A 17,685-nucleotide genomic window follows, 5' to 3' on the forward strand; every position below is an offset into this window, starting at 1 on the left:
TATATGGGTAGGGGTTTGGGTTTCTCAGCAGAGCCTCAAAAATAGTCATGAGCCTTTGCTGAGCCTTATAGCCACTGGTAACCTTGCAGGGGTCCAGACAAGGCCGGAGCTTTCTCTCTGCAGAAATGCACGAAGACCTGAGCTGGACACCCCTCCTCTCTAGAGGATGAAAGTAGGAAAAATTCCTTCCTCAGACATTTTTTTCAAAGGGAGAGAATGAGTGATAATATGTATGTAAATCACTTTATTGAAACACTGTAAATTCTATAATGATAATAATTATGCTCTTCACTCAAACATAGCCTGGGGAAAAAGAAATAGGAATAGCTCGCAGCAAATCTTAAGGGACAATAAATAATGAGAGGCTGGTTGTTGCTGTTGTTGCTAATTTAGAAACATACCAGTATGATATTTTGTAATAACTTTTAAATTATTTTAAAATGTTGTAAATTAACATTCCATAGCATATTGAAATAAATATAACAATTAATATGTAATTATACTAACCTTTAAATAAAGTTACTACTATTTATGGGGTACATAAACCCATCCCAGCATTATGACAAACACTTTTTATATGTCTTTTCCTAAAGTCTCACAAACTTCCACAGAGAGGTACTTTTGTTCCTACATTTACAAATGGAGAAGTGGAGGTTTGAGAGTTTGGAGAATACATATGCTCAAATTTATATAAGCAGAAAGGGTGGAGCCAGGATTTGAACCCAGGTCAGCCAAACAGCAGCCTATATCACAATATATACATTTGAAATTTCCAATGTAAGTTAATATTAGGGCCTATGGGTTTTTAGTCTCAGCTGAGGATCAAGTTTTCTTGGTTGTAGTCTGAAGGTGAGCATGCTCTCAAATTGGGGGGAATAACAACTTAAACCCCCCAGGTGTTCAGCCAACTCAGATTAGTTGTTCTTCAGAGAAGGTGTATTTCATACCCTATTTCTTCAGGACAAAAGTGAACGAGCAAATGACGGTCATTGTTAACTAGTCTATCGCCAAAGTTAGTCCTATTTATTAAAGAAGGTAATAGGAGACACTGAATAAATAATCAAAATAAAGAATAAATGAAAAAGAATATAATAAAAATATAAATTATTCATAATCTCATTACAAATGCATCTTTCCAGGCTTTTAAAAATATTTTAACACTTTTGGTATGTTCATGGTGTGTTTTCATCCCTAACTTGTTGAATTTTAAAACTTTCTTTCTCTCTCTCCCCTTCCTTCCTTCCTTCCTTCCTTCCTTCCTTCCTTCCTTCCTTCCTTCCTCCCTTCCTCCCTCCCTCCCTCCCTGCCTCCCTTCCTTTCTTCTGTCTTATGGTCAAGATATTAGCCTGATATTTAGAAATTTACTGGCATTTCTGTGTGTGTTGAGAGAGGGTGTTAAATTTAAAATCCTCTTTCAGTAAGTTTAAAATATGTAATCAAATTAACCTTTGGCTTCATATCCCCTATATCCTCATTTGAATTTTTGTCTATGTGATTAGACTTATAGAAGTATATTTTTTGCTACTATCATGATGTCAATTTCTTTTCTTTTTAGAGATATTTAAAAATTTCATAAGTACCTATACATTCTCAATTTAGAAGATTCAAATAGTAAAGACAGGTTCTTGCTCTCCTCCTACTCTGAACATCATTGTGTGCAATTTGACTTAGATCATTGGATTTTTTTCTGTGTACTTATGTCTAAATAATTTTTAAGCATAAATGTAATTGTGTTGCCTGTTTTACAATCTGCTTTCAAAAATTAATGTATGTCTCAGAGATCTTCCCATGTGAGTTCATATAAGAATTTGTCACTTTTCTTTTGCTATGAATTATATTTCATAGAGTGAGTGTATCATAATTTAATCAACCACACCCTACGGATGAATGTTTTTCTCCACTTTCTACTTGTTAGCATTATAAACCATGATACAAAGAAAATCCCTGTACATACAATTATTTCTTTAGAGTAGACGCATTGAACTTTCTTGATTGTTCATAAGGCTAATTTAAAATTCAGTAGAAACTGTCAGACTGTATCCTTTAAGCCTTACAGATGTGCTGGTCCACAGGATGCATGCGCCTATTTCTCCACAGTTGTCCAATACTTGATGTTATGAATATTTTAAACTTTTGTAACCTGATGTTTGAAGAAAAGGGTTTCTTGCTATTTTAATTTGCATTTTCTTGAATGTTAGTGAGTTGAGTATATTTCATGGGTTTATTGACTATTTTTCCTTTTTGAATTATATTTCTCTTAGGTTATACTCTTTTAATCTTATTGTTTATAGAATTCCTTATAATAACTTTGGCATTCTCACTTCAAGTATTTTCTTTCGATCTACTGTTTGTCTTTTAAATTTTTGGGGTGATATTTTTTCCATGTAACATTATAAACTTTGTAAGTGGCTAAATATGCCAATTTTTATTTCTCCTCTGATGCTGGTGACAGGCTGGGGATGGTTTGTCCCACTACAAAATTATAAAGTTGTTCTCTGGCTTCTTTCAGTATTTTATAGATTCCCTTGGCTCTTTAATCCATATGGAATTTATTTTAAGATATATTATAAAATAGCTAAATTCATTTATTTTGTAATGGATAATCAAGTTCCCCCAAAACCTTTTCTCACATATTTTATTGCTATTTGAACAGCCACCATTATTATTAAAGATGAATAATTAATTAGAGATTAGATTAATACATATACACATAAAACTATATATATATGTATACACATACACAAAATTCTGACCCACTGATAATATTTGCCTGTTTCACTCCTAATACTAACCCCTAGTGTTTCTTTTTTTACTTTTCTGCTTTATTGAGGTATGATAGACAAAACTGTAATGTATTTAAAGTTTATAATATGACCATTAGGGTTTGTCGCCATCAAGTTAATTAACACACTCATCACCCGTATATTTACTTTTTGGGGAGGCAAGGGTGAGAACACTTAAGTTGTAGCCTCTTAGCAAATTTCAATGCTGCAATACCGTGCTATCAACTATAGTATCCATGTTCTACATTCGAGCCTCTTATAACTGAAAGTCGGTACCCTTTTACCGACCTCTCCCTATTTCCTCCACCCTCCAGGCTTTAGTAACCCATGTTCTACTCTCTGTTAATAGATGCAGGATGGGACAAAAGTTTACAGTTGTTTGCATGAAGAAATAATACAATAATTAATAAATAATAATACAACAATAAACTCTGTGCTTTGCATGCTCACAACTGTAAACCTACTTTTGCCCCAATCTGTATTCCTTGAATAGCTATGTTTAGAGTCTTTGAGCAAGTCTACTTTTACAATTGTCAGTTTTCAAAAATTTCTTGAATATTTTTTCTCAAATAAACTGAGATTGAAATAATCAACTTTCATTAAAAGTCTTAGGATTTGGGGGAGATGACATGTATAATTTATAGGCTAATCTGTAGTAGAAACAAGTGTCTTGATAAATCACTATTTAGGAAATCAAGCCCAATAATGGCAATGGGGTGTATGCCTGGAGTCGTAGTCTGGAACGAGGTATATCAGACCCAGTGAGCCAGGTGTATGTAAGTGAGGGGTGAGAGAGGGATGCAAGCTGGGGGCCTTAGGTTGCTATAGAGATGGTCACAAATGGGATCAGATCTGGCCTCTGACATTTATTGGTTATGTTACTCTGACCAAGTTGTTTAACATCTTACATCTTTGAGCCTCAGCTTCTTCATCTATGAAATGGGGATAATCATAGCACTTTGATAAGGATTAAATGAAAGAGTAAAAAGTGCCACAGACAATGGGTTCTCAAGAACTCCTAGTTCTCTTCATCTCTCCTATGATGAGTCATCAGTCATATCTGGTGACAGGTGGTCCCCACATAGCAGATGACACACAAGTTCTCAAAGTTATTAGGTAACCATGCCCTTTTCCTTTATGACTAAAAAGGTGTGAAAAGCTCATCGAATATCAGTTACCATTGGATAGATACCAAAGGTGACTCTGAGCTAGTTCTGTTATAGGAGTAAGAGTTCATTGCCACATGGAAATAGAATTATGGTTAAGCTTTGTACATTGTTAGTACTCCATTGTTAGTATTAGCTACCATAATGGATCATAAAGATTTATATTCATTATCCCCACACTTAGAAGTTTACTCTAAATAATGAGTATTCTATAAAAGCAATCCAGAGAAAGAACAAAAGTACATGCATAAGGATTTTCATATTAGTGTTATTTTTAATATAAAAATTATAATGGGCTGAATTTTCCAATACAGGTGGTAAAGATTTAGTAAGTTACTATATACTCACTCAGTGGACTTTAGTACAGTTTTTAAAACAAGAATTATGCTGCTATGTAGTCAGCTTGAAAAAGTCCATACAATATTATGCTGACTGATAAAAAGGCTGAGTATAAATTTATGCATACACTCAGATATAACCTTGTAAAAATCTTTATGCATCTGGACAAATACCTCTATAAAATAGTAGAAATATTTAAAGCAATGAGGAGATTATTGTTCAATCAATTAATGTTAAATAGCATTTTCTGGATTTTGCTGTTCTGGAGCCTCATACTGCCCTGTCAGGAGCTTGAGTCCCAAAAAGTTCCACGTGGAACTTTATTTCAGATCAAGAACCCAGCCCAGTCAGTCCTGAGAGAACAAAGTTGAATGGCTTCCTAAAGGGAGAGGGTTCCTGGAATTAGGAAAGCCAGGACAGCTTACAGGCCAGTCATTTCCCCCTAGGGTTGTTTGTCTATATTTTATAAGAAAGAAACTGATGACTTTTTGTACAACTAAGAGGCTGAGGGGAAAGAGATACAGACTGAAGGGTGGAAAACTTACATGGTAATTCAAATTGGTATGCCAGACAAGAGGTGCTAAGCAAGACATACTAAGTATTTGAGAAGTTGCATATTTACTCATTATTGCTACACATAGCACAGGATGGCTAAGTTCTTATACATGAGGGAACCGAATAAATACCTTTTACAATATTACAGTGGCTTAATCCACTGCTGCTACTGCTAGAATGCTATGGTTTTTCTAATGAACTAAGGTTGTTGAATACAGCGAATGCCACCTGGAGTGACTGAAGTGATAAGGGAAGTGCTCTAATAGTGTCTGTAAGGAAATGGGAGAATGCATCTTCTCTCAACCAAAAGGAGACAAGAAATTTGTTTTTTCTCTGGTTCTAGAGGGCACCTTCCTGGGCCTTGTAAAAATAAAAGCCAATAATTGCCCTTATTTATTTTAAATTTCAGAGAATAAACAATACATTTTACTTTAAAAGAACATGGAGACCCTGGTATTTTATGTAAGAATAATGATCGAAGTCTGATTAAGTCATGCTTGGCTTAAGTAGCTATTCTGGATGATCTCAGAATAAAAGTTAGTGCAAATTATTGACTTAAAAAAGAAACAAACACTACCTGCTTAATAAAGTTGAGAATCAAAGTACTAAAATTGTAAGGGTGCAAAACTACTATTTGGCTAAAGGTTTTTGAATTTTTAAAAAAAATTCTCTTTGTGTCCACAGAAACCTGTTAACTACTCTGTGCTTCCCTCTCACACAGTTGTCATGCTACGTGGGGAACAGGGACTGTTTTCTGTAAAAGAAACCCTCAATGACTCTTGAAGTTCTTTCCCTCACAAATGACATGAATCATTTTATCAGTATGAAAACAAAGGCCCAGTGAGCTGAGGTGACTTCCCCAAGGTCATGGGGTAACAGTGGGGTGTGAGGAGGTTTCGCTGGAGATCAGGAATGAGACCCAGGAGGCAGGTGCCTGTGAAAAAAACACACTTGCTGGCTCCTCCTTCCTGATCTGGGCAGAGATGCAAGCTAAATACCTGGTCAGCATCTGACCAGCAAGTTCTTGCTGATGAGATGGAAACAAGGGAGATGAATGAGCACTTCAGGCTCTAGCAGTGCCTGTTCAGGTTGGGCTTTTGTGAAGTATATGAAGCTAGAGCTGGGCTCCAGCACTGCTGCTTCTGCCGTGCACTTCTGCTGGTCTCCAGTCTAATCTTCTTAATCAGAATCCCTTCAGTTTGGTTTGACCCAATTTAACAAAATCGTATCATATACCATAGCAGATAAAGATGAGCACCATTCTTTCTGGTCTTAGAAAACAATATTTTTATGAATCTCAAGTACACAAAATGAGATTACTCATAATTCTTGGTCCATGTGGCATTGCCATACTATCATCATCGGTCCATGAATGAAGATTTTGTAATTAACTTTCCCCTCCTGCTCTAGAGGTGCCTAAAGTACTTGTCTGAGCTTTGTATTTCTATTCACTGATTCTTTTTTCTTTTGCTATAGTTTTAATGCCTAAAGATGATGAAAATATATGTTGTTTACTGTTTTTCAGTATTCTTTGGTCACAGGATAAAATGTATTAACATATATTAAATGGTGCCTTCTCTCTGACAATCACCAGTAAAGATGAATAAATAAACAAAAGTTCCTACCCTCGTGGAATAACAAATAAAATGCCTAGTATGTCCAGTAATGGTCAGAGCTAAGACAGGGAAAGTTTAGGGGCAGAGAAGGTTGGGGCTCTTACATGTAAGATGGTGGGGGAAGGCCACCTGGTACCTCAGGAAGTCTAACACAGTTGGGCCTTGGGTGAGAGCAGTGATCCTGAGTCAGGATCAAGCCGGTGGCCTGAGTCAGACCCTGAAGCTTCCTTTGGCTTTAAAAAAAAAGATTTTAAATTCCCATTTAAGATGAAAAAATACACTCATCTTTTCAGGTCCAGCTAATTGTGTTCCAGTGTGGACGTCTGAAGGTACGGCTTGCAGGAACCATGCACAGGGTGTTAGGGAGCAGCTCTCTTATTCCACACCAGGACACAGAATATGTCTTTTCTGCTCCCCACCCTCTCCCCGGCTCCCAGCACAGTCTCTGTTACAGGGAGCCATGAGAGAAATATTTGTTGAATGAATGAATGAATTAATATGTAACTCTCATACTGAATTTTTCAGATTGCCTGGGAGCTCCTTGAGGACAGGGAGTAGAATCCTCTGAAGGATATCTTTGGGGTGGGGAATCAGTCCTGGCACCCAAAATAATAGATCTGAGGAGCGAAGGGTGAGCCAAAGATAAATAAGCAGCCAGGAAGGAAAGAGTTCTTACTTGGGGGTGGGGCTTGCTTGCCAGCAATATCCACATAAAGATTAACCCCATTAAATGAATGACTGTTGAAAACTGATGGCTTCTCTGCTTGGAGCAGACTCTTCCACAGTGTGTCTGCCCAGCTAGACATGCCCTGGGAAATGCCATGCGAATACAGTGCAACACGTCTGGGAACCACTGTCCTTTAGAAGCTCATACTGTACATTAGAAATATTACAGCTTTGGAGAAATCCTGAAGTTAAAAAATACAATGTAATTTTTCAGTATATTCTGCCTCCCAATTAAAAAATATCCCGCTAAACAACTGTGGATTTAGTCTTTTGTGGATCACCCTGGAGAAAACACAGGAATTATGGGTTGGTAACCCATGTTATAAGAAAAGATCTACAGGGCAAAGTTGATAGGACAGAGGCCTTATGGAGGTGAAAGCTGGGAACACCACATTAGAAGTTGCTGTCATAGGCAGAATAATGTCCCTCGAGACTCCAAAGGTACCCATGTCTTAATCCCTGCAACCTGTGCACATGACCTTATGGACTGAATTGTATCCCCCAACCTGTGACTCATGTCAAAGCTCTAATCCCCAATGTAATGGTATTTGGAGATGGGCCTTGAGGGGGGTGATTAGTTTATATAAGGTGATGGGAATGGGGCCCTGGTGATAGGATTAGTCTCCTTTTGAGAAGAGATACCAGCTATTATCTCCCTCTTAGACTCTGCAAAATGAGGATATAGCAAGAAGGTAGCCTGCAAGCCAGGAAGAGGGCTTTCACCAGACAGTGACCCTGCTGGCACCCTACTCTTGGACTTCCAGCCTCAGAACTGTGAGAAAATCAATTGCTGTTGGTTTCCACCAGTCTTTTGTTAGAGCAGCCAGTGCTGGCTAGGACACATGGCACAAGGGAACCAGTGCTGCAGGTGGAATGAAGGTTGCCAATCAGCTGACCTTAAACTAAGAAGATGATTTGGGGTAAGACTGATGATATCGCAAGGGTCCTTAAATGTGGAAGGCAGAAGCAGAGAGTCAAGTCAGAGAGACGTTTGAAGATGCTACGCTGGTGCCTTAGATGGAGGAAGGGGCCACAAGCCGAAGGATATGGTGGCCTCCGCAGTCTGGAAAGGATAGGAAACAGGTTCCTTTTAGAGTCCCCAGGAGGAACACAGCCCTACCAACATCTTGACCAGTGAGACCTTTTTTAAACTCCTGACCTTGGTAACTATAAGATAATGATACATTCATGCTGTTCTAAGCCACTACTTTGTAGCAGCTTGCTATAGCAGAAGTAGGAAACTAATGCCATCGCCATGAAGGAAATTAGTGGTTGTCAGCAGAGAAAGGAAGGAGATGATGAGCTGTGGACAGTTTGTAGAAAAGCGCAGAGGGATAATTTGCCTTTAAATTCTCCCTGTTCTGGTGATGTCTAGTAGAAATTCCTGAAAGATTTTAATGGAACACGTTTTCCCGAACTTTAAAAATATTCTACTGGTTATTTCAATAGCAAGATGGAATTGAAGACAAGTTATTTGTGCTTCAGTAGGCTTCACACCCAAAAGCTGTGAAAGAAATTTTGAAAAGAAGACTGAACGTATGAAACAATTGAAATAATTTTCTTGAATGCTACTGTGTTAATTATGAAAATGGTAGGTATGAATGATTCATTCATTCTTTTAAGAAATATTTATTGTGCATCTAGCATATGTTAAGTTCCCTGAGAATACAATAGTTCAGAAACATTTCAGGAATGCTTTTATAAAGCTTATAGTCTTTAAAACTTTACAAAAATACTTAGGGCCATTCATTTGGAAAAATACCAAATGTTAGGGCTGGAAGCAACTTCAGTGATAAACCAGTCAAAATCCTCTATGTTGTAGATGAAAAAAATGAGGCATACAGAGGTCAATTAAATTAGACTAAAAAATGTATATCTATATATCTATACCTACATCTTTATATAGTTAGTTTTACAGGACAAATAATTTAACCTAGACGAGTGTCTTTTCCATAATAGACATGACAAGGCACTGGGTTAACATATTCACCCTAGGTTATAAAACGAAGTAATGATGAAGGTAAGGACAGAGCCTGAACTTCTCTTGAGATCCTGGTGGAATTTTCTTCAATAGTGTCCATATGATAAAACCTCTGGACCAACCTCTTAGTCCAGTCTCCTTGACTCATTGAAGGAACATTCAGTCTCAGAGATGTTAAGGATCTAGCTTAAAGCTGAACTCAGTTGTCCTGCTGGTTGATCTGAAGGCTGGAGGATAGAGAACACACAGAAAGAGGATGGCGTACAGCATCCTGAGACATCCCTTGCTTTCCCTGAGAGGACACACAGCAATCACAGACACTGGAGGCCCATCCCTGGATATTGATGAATGCAGTGCTGGTGTGCTCTACCACCCAACACTGAGCTGAGCTCAGCCACTGCCTCTTCATGCCTGTTCTGCATGGCCTTCGGCTTCTTTCAGTCTGGAAGCCCCCAATCTGGAAGCCCCTGTACCTGAGCAGCCAGACTGCTGAACTTATTTTCCCAGAAAGCTAAAAGGGAAATTGTCATAGTCTTCCATAATCCATATGCTGGCTCTACCCCCAGAGACCCAGAGTTCATGCTCATGACATGCCCCCCTTATTTTAAATCTCTGCTTTCATGCCTGAAAAGCAAGATTTGCATTTTGGGGAGTCTTTGGGCACCCACATTTTGAGAGTGTGATGGGTCCTAGATGGGGCAGCAGAGAGTGTTGAGCAAAGACCACTCAGGTTGTAGGCAGGGTTGACAGGTGAAACACAAAATGCCTAGTTCAATTTGGGTGTCAGATAAAAACACACCCTCAATATTACAGTATGCTAAAATAATCATTGTTTATCTGAAATTCAAATTTAACTGGGCCTCCTGTATTTTCATTTCCTAAATTTGACAGCCCCCAATTTGTGGGGAATAGACACCACGTCCTGGTAGGTGCCAGAGTGCTGAGCTGTTTGAATGAAGAAAGGAGAAAAAGAGAAAGAAACAAACAAAACACAATAATTCTTTAGAAGAAAAATCCATCAGTGCTCCCCACCCCTCTCATTTTGATCCTCCGTGCATGGTGTGTGTGTGCACACTATAAATCCTTGTGTTTCATTGACATGGGATCGTGGTATTGAGGAAGATTGTTGACAGTGATACTGATTATTGATGTTGACCAAACAACAGTGAGATTAAAAACAGTAAAAATGTAGTTAGTTTAAAAGTAACACTATTTATTGCATTTATGTGAGCTGCCTATCATATCTGCCCAACTGCCTCACAGCCCAGTCTCAGTTTTGCCTGTGCCCAATCTTTATATGTTTTCAGAGAAACACAAAATGTTACCAAAGGGTCTGAGAAATCATCTAGCCCGACTTTGGCGTTTACACATGAAATAAACAAGACTCAGAGAGAAAGTGACTACTACAGAATCTGGCTTCTTAGTAATATTAATAGTAGAACAATATTTTTTGAGGGCTTACTAAGTGCCAGGCATTTTTCTTAGTGGTCTACTTGCATGATCACATTTAATCCTCACAACAACCCTCTTATCATTCTCATTAGTCAAATGAGGCACCTGGAGACAGAGAGAATTCTATAGCTTATCTAAGGTTCCAGGCTCTATGGCTAACAAGTGGAGACGCCAGCTAAAATCCCAGCTAGTGCTGGTCTAGACCCACACACTCAACCATGAAACTGCAGCCAGCCTCTCGGATAAGATGAATTTATATCATCAAACATGTTCATACATGCACATTGTCACAGGTCACTGCTCCTGTGGCATGCATCTTCCTTAATCATAATGTCACTCGAATATAGCTCACAGGAAGCTGGCTGGATGCTGTTGCCATTCTTGTCACCTTCAGAGTCGAAGCAGTTATCTGCTCACTAATAAACAAGCCCCATATTACAAGGAGTCTACTATGACCAGAGAGCAATTTAGTTTCATTAATTTTTTTGAAATGTTTTTAATGAAATATGAAACACCATGGTCTACTGTCAAAGCAAACATTAGCAGTCAGATGGAATTTTATGAGTTTACATTCTGAGTAGCTCATGAGAGAAAAGAAGGAACAAAGAAAAGAGAGAGAGAGAGAGAAATCAAAACAAGAAAGAAGGCTTCCTAATCCACTGTTAGTCACCAAATAAACCAAGTCTTCTCAGGAAGAGTTGGGCCCCTGTGTAAATGCACTGCCAGCCAGGCTTCCACATCAGTGCAGCTGTAGCTGTAATTATACCCAGAATGAATAATCACCATCCTCAATATTATGTCTCCTTAGTTTTACATTCTGCTTGCTGTTCTTCTCTGCCTTTCAGATGATCAACCCCTCGCATCACAGATGATCAATCTGCTCAGTCCATTTCCAGACCTAGCTTCCCTGCTTATCAGAGGTGGAGGGCTGAGCATGCCTGAATCTGCTTTGACACCTTGTTCCCTGACGCTATCCTTCCTGTGGCACCAGAGCCTGTCCACACTTTAAAGGGGCAGGGTGGGGTGGGGGAGGCAGCAATTGGAATTCTCAGAAGTTCCAGGATCTGCCTGGGAGACCCCAGAGCCACACCAGTCCGTGGAGGCAGGAATTGGGAGCCATTGTTTTCCCTCTGGGCTACATCCCAGAGGGAAGGCTTTCTTTGATAAACCTGTCCTTGCAATCCCACCCAGTACCAAATCCTCTGAGAGACAAACCAGCCCCTCCCCTGCTCCCAACATGAACTGGCAAGGGTGCCTTTGACATGAATGTAGCTTTTTGCAAAACAAACCTGCATCCTCTTTTCTTCAGAAAGGTGGCAGTGTTGCCTTGCGGTTTTGACCAAATTACAAAGCAGCGGCCAAGTCTCTAGTGGATTAATAGACCAACTACCTCACCTCACCAAGGGAAGGAGAGGAAGGATGTAACTAACCAACATTGAACCCAATGGCTGGCAGACGGGCCCCAGAGTGCCAGGGCCCTGAGTATTATGGCCGGCTAAGCTCGAGTTTTCATCTTGTTCCAACAGTACAGAGACTAAGGAAATCTCCAATGGAACCAGAGACATCTCAAAGCCAGGAACATCTAAGGCAATCACAGATAACCCTTACTTTCCTGCATCCACTTTTCTCATTCCTGAAACATCCATCCCGAGTGAAACACTGAGTGGTCCTATTAGAAGGGGAAAGAACACTCAGCAAATTAGGCCAGCATCCTTCCAGTACCTGCTCTAAGGAATGTTCACATCAGAGTTCTCACAGATGAATTCATCTTCTAACTAAAAGTTCTGCCATTTATTGAGAGTCTTGTTACTGATTTTATAAAACCAATATTACACACAGAGTTATGGAGAAAGAACTTGAGAAGGCAAGGGTCTAAATGTGGAACCCCACACATTCAAAGCCGCCATGGGTGCCTGTATCAACCCTTCGTGAGCAGCGCTCAGCGTTCCCATCTCTCTCACTCACCTTTACTCAGCGTCCTTTGAGAAGTTTCTCTATGCGCTACTGACACAGAAATTTGGGGGAAAATTCTCCATTTATAAATATCAGATGGTTTGGGAAAAAATATTTGTGGCACTGGACTTTTTTTTCCCTCTACAGTGATGTCATTTTAAATACTTGTTGTGCTCCAAATTTGCTATTTTTACTTTCCCCAAGTGACTTTTTTTGGGAAATACATTGTTTGGATTAGCTACATTTTAAGTGACCCCTGTAATCTGATACGCAGCATCAGGTTCATCTTCTCAGCAATTATAACTAATATTATGCAGCTCATAATCTTGAAATCCCTTATTTGTTCATTTTAAAACTTGTTCCTTTTGGGCGAATCTCCAAAGTTTTTATTCACAAATACAGAGAAAAAATAAAATGAAAGGATTGGCCTTTTCATAAACAAAACCACATTCAAGCACTCAAAGGACTTAAAAACGGAAGACAGGAAAGGCCCCCAAAGTCAAATAAAATTTTCACCTCCAAAATGTGCTCTTGGGGAACAAGGTTGAAGCAGCCACAGCAGGCTTTGAGACATTTACTGGAAAGCAATCTAGAGTTGAGAAGTGCAGAAGAGGAAAGTTTAGGAAGGAATGCTAAATGCCTCAGCCCTACCTGATCTGAACTTGCTCCTAATCAGCAAAGAGTGCTCAGCCCCCAGGAGGGTCATGTTGTCTCAGCGAGCCGCTGGTCCCTTGGCCAGACGCCCCCTGCTTTCCACCAGGAACAGGCTTTTGGGAGCCCAGCTGACAGCAGCTAACAACCCAGAATTCATCCAACTCTCTGGGAGCTCCCCTGGGTAGGAGTACAGTGGCAGTCTGTGACCGAAACCAGTGTCCCCAGAAAACTGGTTGTCTCCCCCCTCGCTGTGCGGGGCTGGTTAACTCTTAGCCGGCAGGACCCTCCTCCTCCTGCGTCTGGCCAGGAGCAGCGGCATCCCAGGCGTTCTTGGCTGATGTCATAGGCTGCTAGCGTTTGCGGAGTATTACCACCACGCCTTTATCAAGGTCCGAAGTTTGCTATCTGATACTTTTTACTACTGACAGGAGCTCAGCCAATCAGGAGCGGCGAGCGGGGGCCAGGGACTTGGAGCAGCCAGAAGCGTCTTCTGAGCCGGGTCTTAACTCTTTGCAGCTGGCTGAGAGAACACCGAGGCGCAGAGACTGGAGGCTGGGTGAAGGTCCGGCACTGGCGAGGGGCAAAGTTAAGAAGCCGGAAGGACAGACAGGAGGGTTGCAAAGCACCTGGGCTCTCAGATGGTGCACGTAGAGGGCTTGGGCCTGGGTAGATTGGAGCCGCGGGGCTTCCCCGCCGCTGAGCCGCTGCCTGGGAGGCAGGCGAGACGGGAATCTCCTACCAGAGATGGGGCGCGCGCGCCTGCGGGACTCGCAGTTCACCGCGCTTTGCAGATAAACTGGACCACTTGCCGATTAACAAAGCTTCTAATAGCGCGAAGTGCCCACTTTCTTTCCCCGTTTGAGGGTCACAGTTACAGACTTTATACATCTCGCAGCTCAACTATCAGACTTGGATACATGTCCACGGAGAAAAGGAAAAGCCTTTCATTTTTCGGGATGTGCCCTTTCTGGACAACCTGACTCAGAGTGTCTGCACATCCAGCGGGACACAGTGCTCTCCATCTGGAGAAGACGCACGAATTGAACGCCCTTTTGTACTCTCAGTAGGGTGAGATTCGAGGACGGGGGTGTCTGGAACAGGGGCAAGTCCGAGCAGGGGTTCTCTGGGCTTAGGGTGGAGAGGCTCGAGGGCTTTTCCTAGGAGGGAGTGAGGCCCCCCTAAGGGCAAAATCCATTCCAAATTGAAGACAGAACATTGCACACCCAGAATGTGCCAGGGGTTATCAGCTCATCAAAAAATAAAATAAAGACCCTGCTCTCAAGAAGCTGCTTATGTTGGCATTAAGTTAGCAGCACAGAAAATTAAAACAAAACCAGGCTATGTATGTATGTAAAGTAGGGCTGAATTTTCTTTGCACTCTTACATGGGCGTGGGCCTCCAGGTATCATCCGTTACATACGCAACTGCTTGTGTCTTAAGAGGCCCCTAAACCCTTAAAAGATCAGTGGGTGACAGGTGAAGACCTGATATAACAATAACTCATGGTACAACTTTTAATGTCCCAAGTCTGGGCCTCTGCCCGAATTCTCTGATTCTTGAGTCCACTCTTTGGATCTGAGCAGACATTCATTTAACTAAGGTCTTCTGGGAGAGACCACTATTCCGGATGTGTCAGAAAGGAGGCAGCGCAAGCCCACCCATGTTCCCTTTGGGAAGAGTGGCCTGGCGGTGGAGCCTGTGTGGAGGCTGATGTCGTGTGCACAAGTGTTCCAATCGTTGTACAGCATTCCCATTCAGGCTGTATTACTTTCTTAGTCCTGCTGTATGCAACAGGCCAAGGGGCTTAAAACAGTACAAATTAGTTATTCTGCAGTCTGGAAAGTCAGAAGTCTGAGATGGGTCTCAATGGGCTGGAATCAAGGTGTTTGCAGGGCTGGGTCCTGTCTAGAAGGATCTAGAAGACAGTTGTTTTCTTGCCCTTTTCCAGCTTCTAGAGTCCGTCTATGTGTCCTGGCTCACAGCCTTCCTCCATCTTCAAAGCCAGCAGCAGCGGGTCAAGTTCTTGCCGTGTAGCATGGCTCTCACTTCTACCCCTCTACCTCCTCCTACACACTTAAGGACCCTCATGAGTGAGTACCTTGGGCTCACCTGGATAAACTCTGGTGCAAGGTCAGCTGATGAACAACCTTAATCACTCCCATCTGTTACTTTATTTCCTTTTGCCATGTACTTTAGCATGGTCACAGACTCCTGGGATTAAGATGTTAACATGGGAAGAGGGGGCTTTATTCTGCCCGTGAGACAGCATGACCCGTCTTTCAAACCAGAATGTTCTTGTCCTCAGTCAATCCCCAGACTCCTGGTCTTCAATGAAAACAGGTCAAATGGAAGGAGGTTTGGCCATGGGGATGCACAGGAGCCTGAAGGAACCCTGGCAAGCTTGGAGATGCCTGTGGTAGGGAGGTCTTGGGTGGGGAAGAGATTGGTGGGATAAGGAACATTGCTGAATTATCTGAGTAGAGAAAAAAACTATTCTGAGAAACTTTAAAAACAAAAGAAATACAAACAGATTGTTATCCTGAGGACTGTGGAGATGAGAAGAAGGCAGCTTGGCAGAGAATTGTTTTCTTAGTGAAAGTTGTGATAAAAACAGCTGAAGACAGCATTGAATATGAGGGTCTGCATGACCTAGATGAGTTGGACAGGAGTTAATTGTTTTTCCTCTGATGGCCTGCATGTGTGCAAGTGTGTGTGTGTAAAGGGAAGCAAGTTTCTTTTTTCAGTGCATTTGGGAAATGCTGGTAATCATAGCCTTCCTCAATTTTCCCATCATACTGTGGAGCTGCCCCCTGGGATTTATACCCCCTATGGCATGGAATATCCATGGATATAAATATGCTCATATAGAAGTTCATCCTTCTCCCTCTCTATGTAGGCATTTTTTGAGAAAAAAAATTAGTGGGATTTCATGAGGATGTTTCCAAGGGGAGCAGCATGGCCTGCAGTGCATTGGGAGCAGCAGGCCAGTGCAAGAGCAGGCCGCCAGGCTCTGTCCTACATCAGATCGATCACCTCAGCATCACTTATCTGCCTCGCTACCCTGTGACCTTCTCTCCTGAGGTCTGGAGTGAGCCTGGATGTGATGTAGGGAGACACAGGAGCTCCTAGCAGCAGGGAGAGTTTCATTTGAGTCTCCGCTACCACCATGACCTGGAGTGAGTTATTAAAGTCCTGTGAGACACTGAGCATCTTCATGTAAGTTGGAGTTAGAAATGCTCTCCAGAAAACTTGGAAAGTTTCAATGAAATAACACATTTGGAGCACCCAGAACAATTCTTGGCACAATTAAAGCTCCTTTCTTTACCCTCTTCTCGCCTCCAACTGTTCTTACTGATTTCAAGCAATCCTGGCACCTTCTCTTTTGTTATGGCTTTCCTTTCCTTTGCCATCAGTTATCTCTGGCTGTCTAACAAATTACCAGCCTAAGACAGCACACACGCTTATTTTCCCATGGGCCCGGGTTCCAGGCTTGACTTAGCTGGTCCTCTTCTCAGTATCTCACAAAGTTGCAATCAAGGTGTTGGCTGGGGCTGTGGTCCCATTGTTACAGAACACAACAAGGGGGGCCTGGGATGATATACTATTATTGAAAAAAGGCCCCGGGTCCGTTATGTCCGCTGCCCTAGGAAAGACGTCTCTCAATGCCAGAGATTCGTGAAAAGGAAAGGAAATGTTTATTTAATGCTATACTAACTTAAAGTAGTGACCTAATGTCTTTATCAAAAAAATCCTAAAGTCCCTAAAAACACCCACAAACACACAGTCCTTCCTTCCTTCCCCCTTTGCCCAGTCCAGAGTACCGTATCTCAAGAAAGAAAATAGAAGTCCATGGCTTAGACAGTCCTCTGGTTCCTCCCAGTTAGTACTCCATCTCGACTGGGAGACCTCCCTGGGTTCCCGGCACCTTCAGCTGAGTCGCCGGGATCTCTGCTAAAACCAGGTGGTGGTTCCCCCTTCTAAAGCTGTGGGGGTCCCCACTCTGCTAAAGACGCATGGTTCTCTCCCTCAGGGCTGCCGCGTGGTTCTCCCTCCCTCAGGGCTGCAGGAGTCTCCACTCTGTCAAGTCCGAGTGGTTCTCCTTCTCAATGGCTGCGCATGGCTCTTCTCCTTCTCAGGGCTGCGCATGGCTCTCCTTCCTCAATGGCCACCAAGTCTGGGTTTTAAATCCCCGCGGCCAATCTTCCTCTGCAGCCCCATTTCCGACTCCTCCCACACTCAGCTTCACAGCCAGAACTCGTATCTTTCCAGCTTTACTGGGCTGCCACCCTAAGTCTGGGCAGGTGTGGCCCCATGTCCTGGTGCCAATCCTCTCTGAGCTCCCATGCAGGCGCTGTAACTCAGGGGACCTGCCCCCCACCCCCAGTTACATCTGGGTGGGGAAGTTACTTCCATTCCCCTGGCTTAGAGCCCGATCACAGCTACTTAACATATCTATGCAA

General features: G+C 41.9%; 1 protein-coding gene across 1 annotated transcript in view; it reads right to left on the reverse strand.

Moving 5' to 3' along the window:
- The window catches only part of MYOCD (myocardin), an 87,890-nt gene extending 73,610 nt beyond the window's left edge, over window positions 1-14,280 (reverse strand). Inside the window, exon 1 of the mRNA XM_036032966.1 lies at window positions 13,223-14,280. Coding sequence (XP_035888859.1) covers window positions 13,223-13,277 — 55 coding nt within the window. The 5' untranslated portion in view covers window positions 13,278-14,280. The remainder of the gene's footprint in view (window positions 1-13,222) is intronic.
- Between the last annotated feature and the right edge of the window lie 3,405 nt (window positions 14,281-17,685).

The sequence above is a fragment of the Phyllostomus discolor genome, chromosome 8, assembly GCF_004126475.2.
Source record: "Phyllostomus discolor isolate MPI-MPIP mPhyDis1 chromosome 8, mPhyDis1.pri.v3, whole genome shotgun sequence".
In the NCBI taxonomy this organism is placed as follows: Eukaryota; Metazoa; Chordata; class Mammalia; order Chiroptera; family Phyllostomidae; genus Phyllostomus; species Phyllostomus discolor.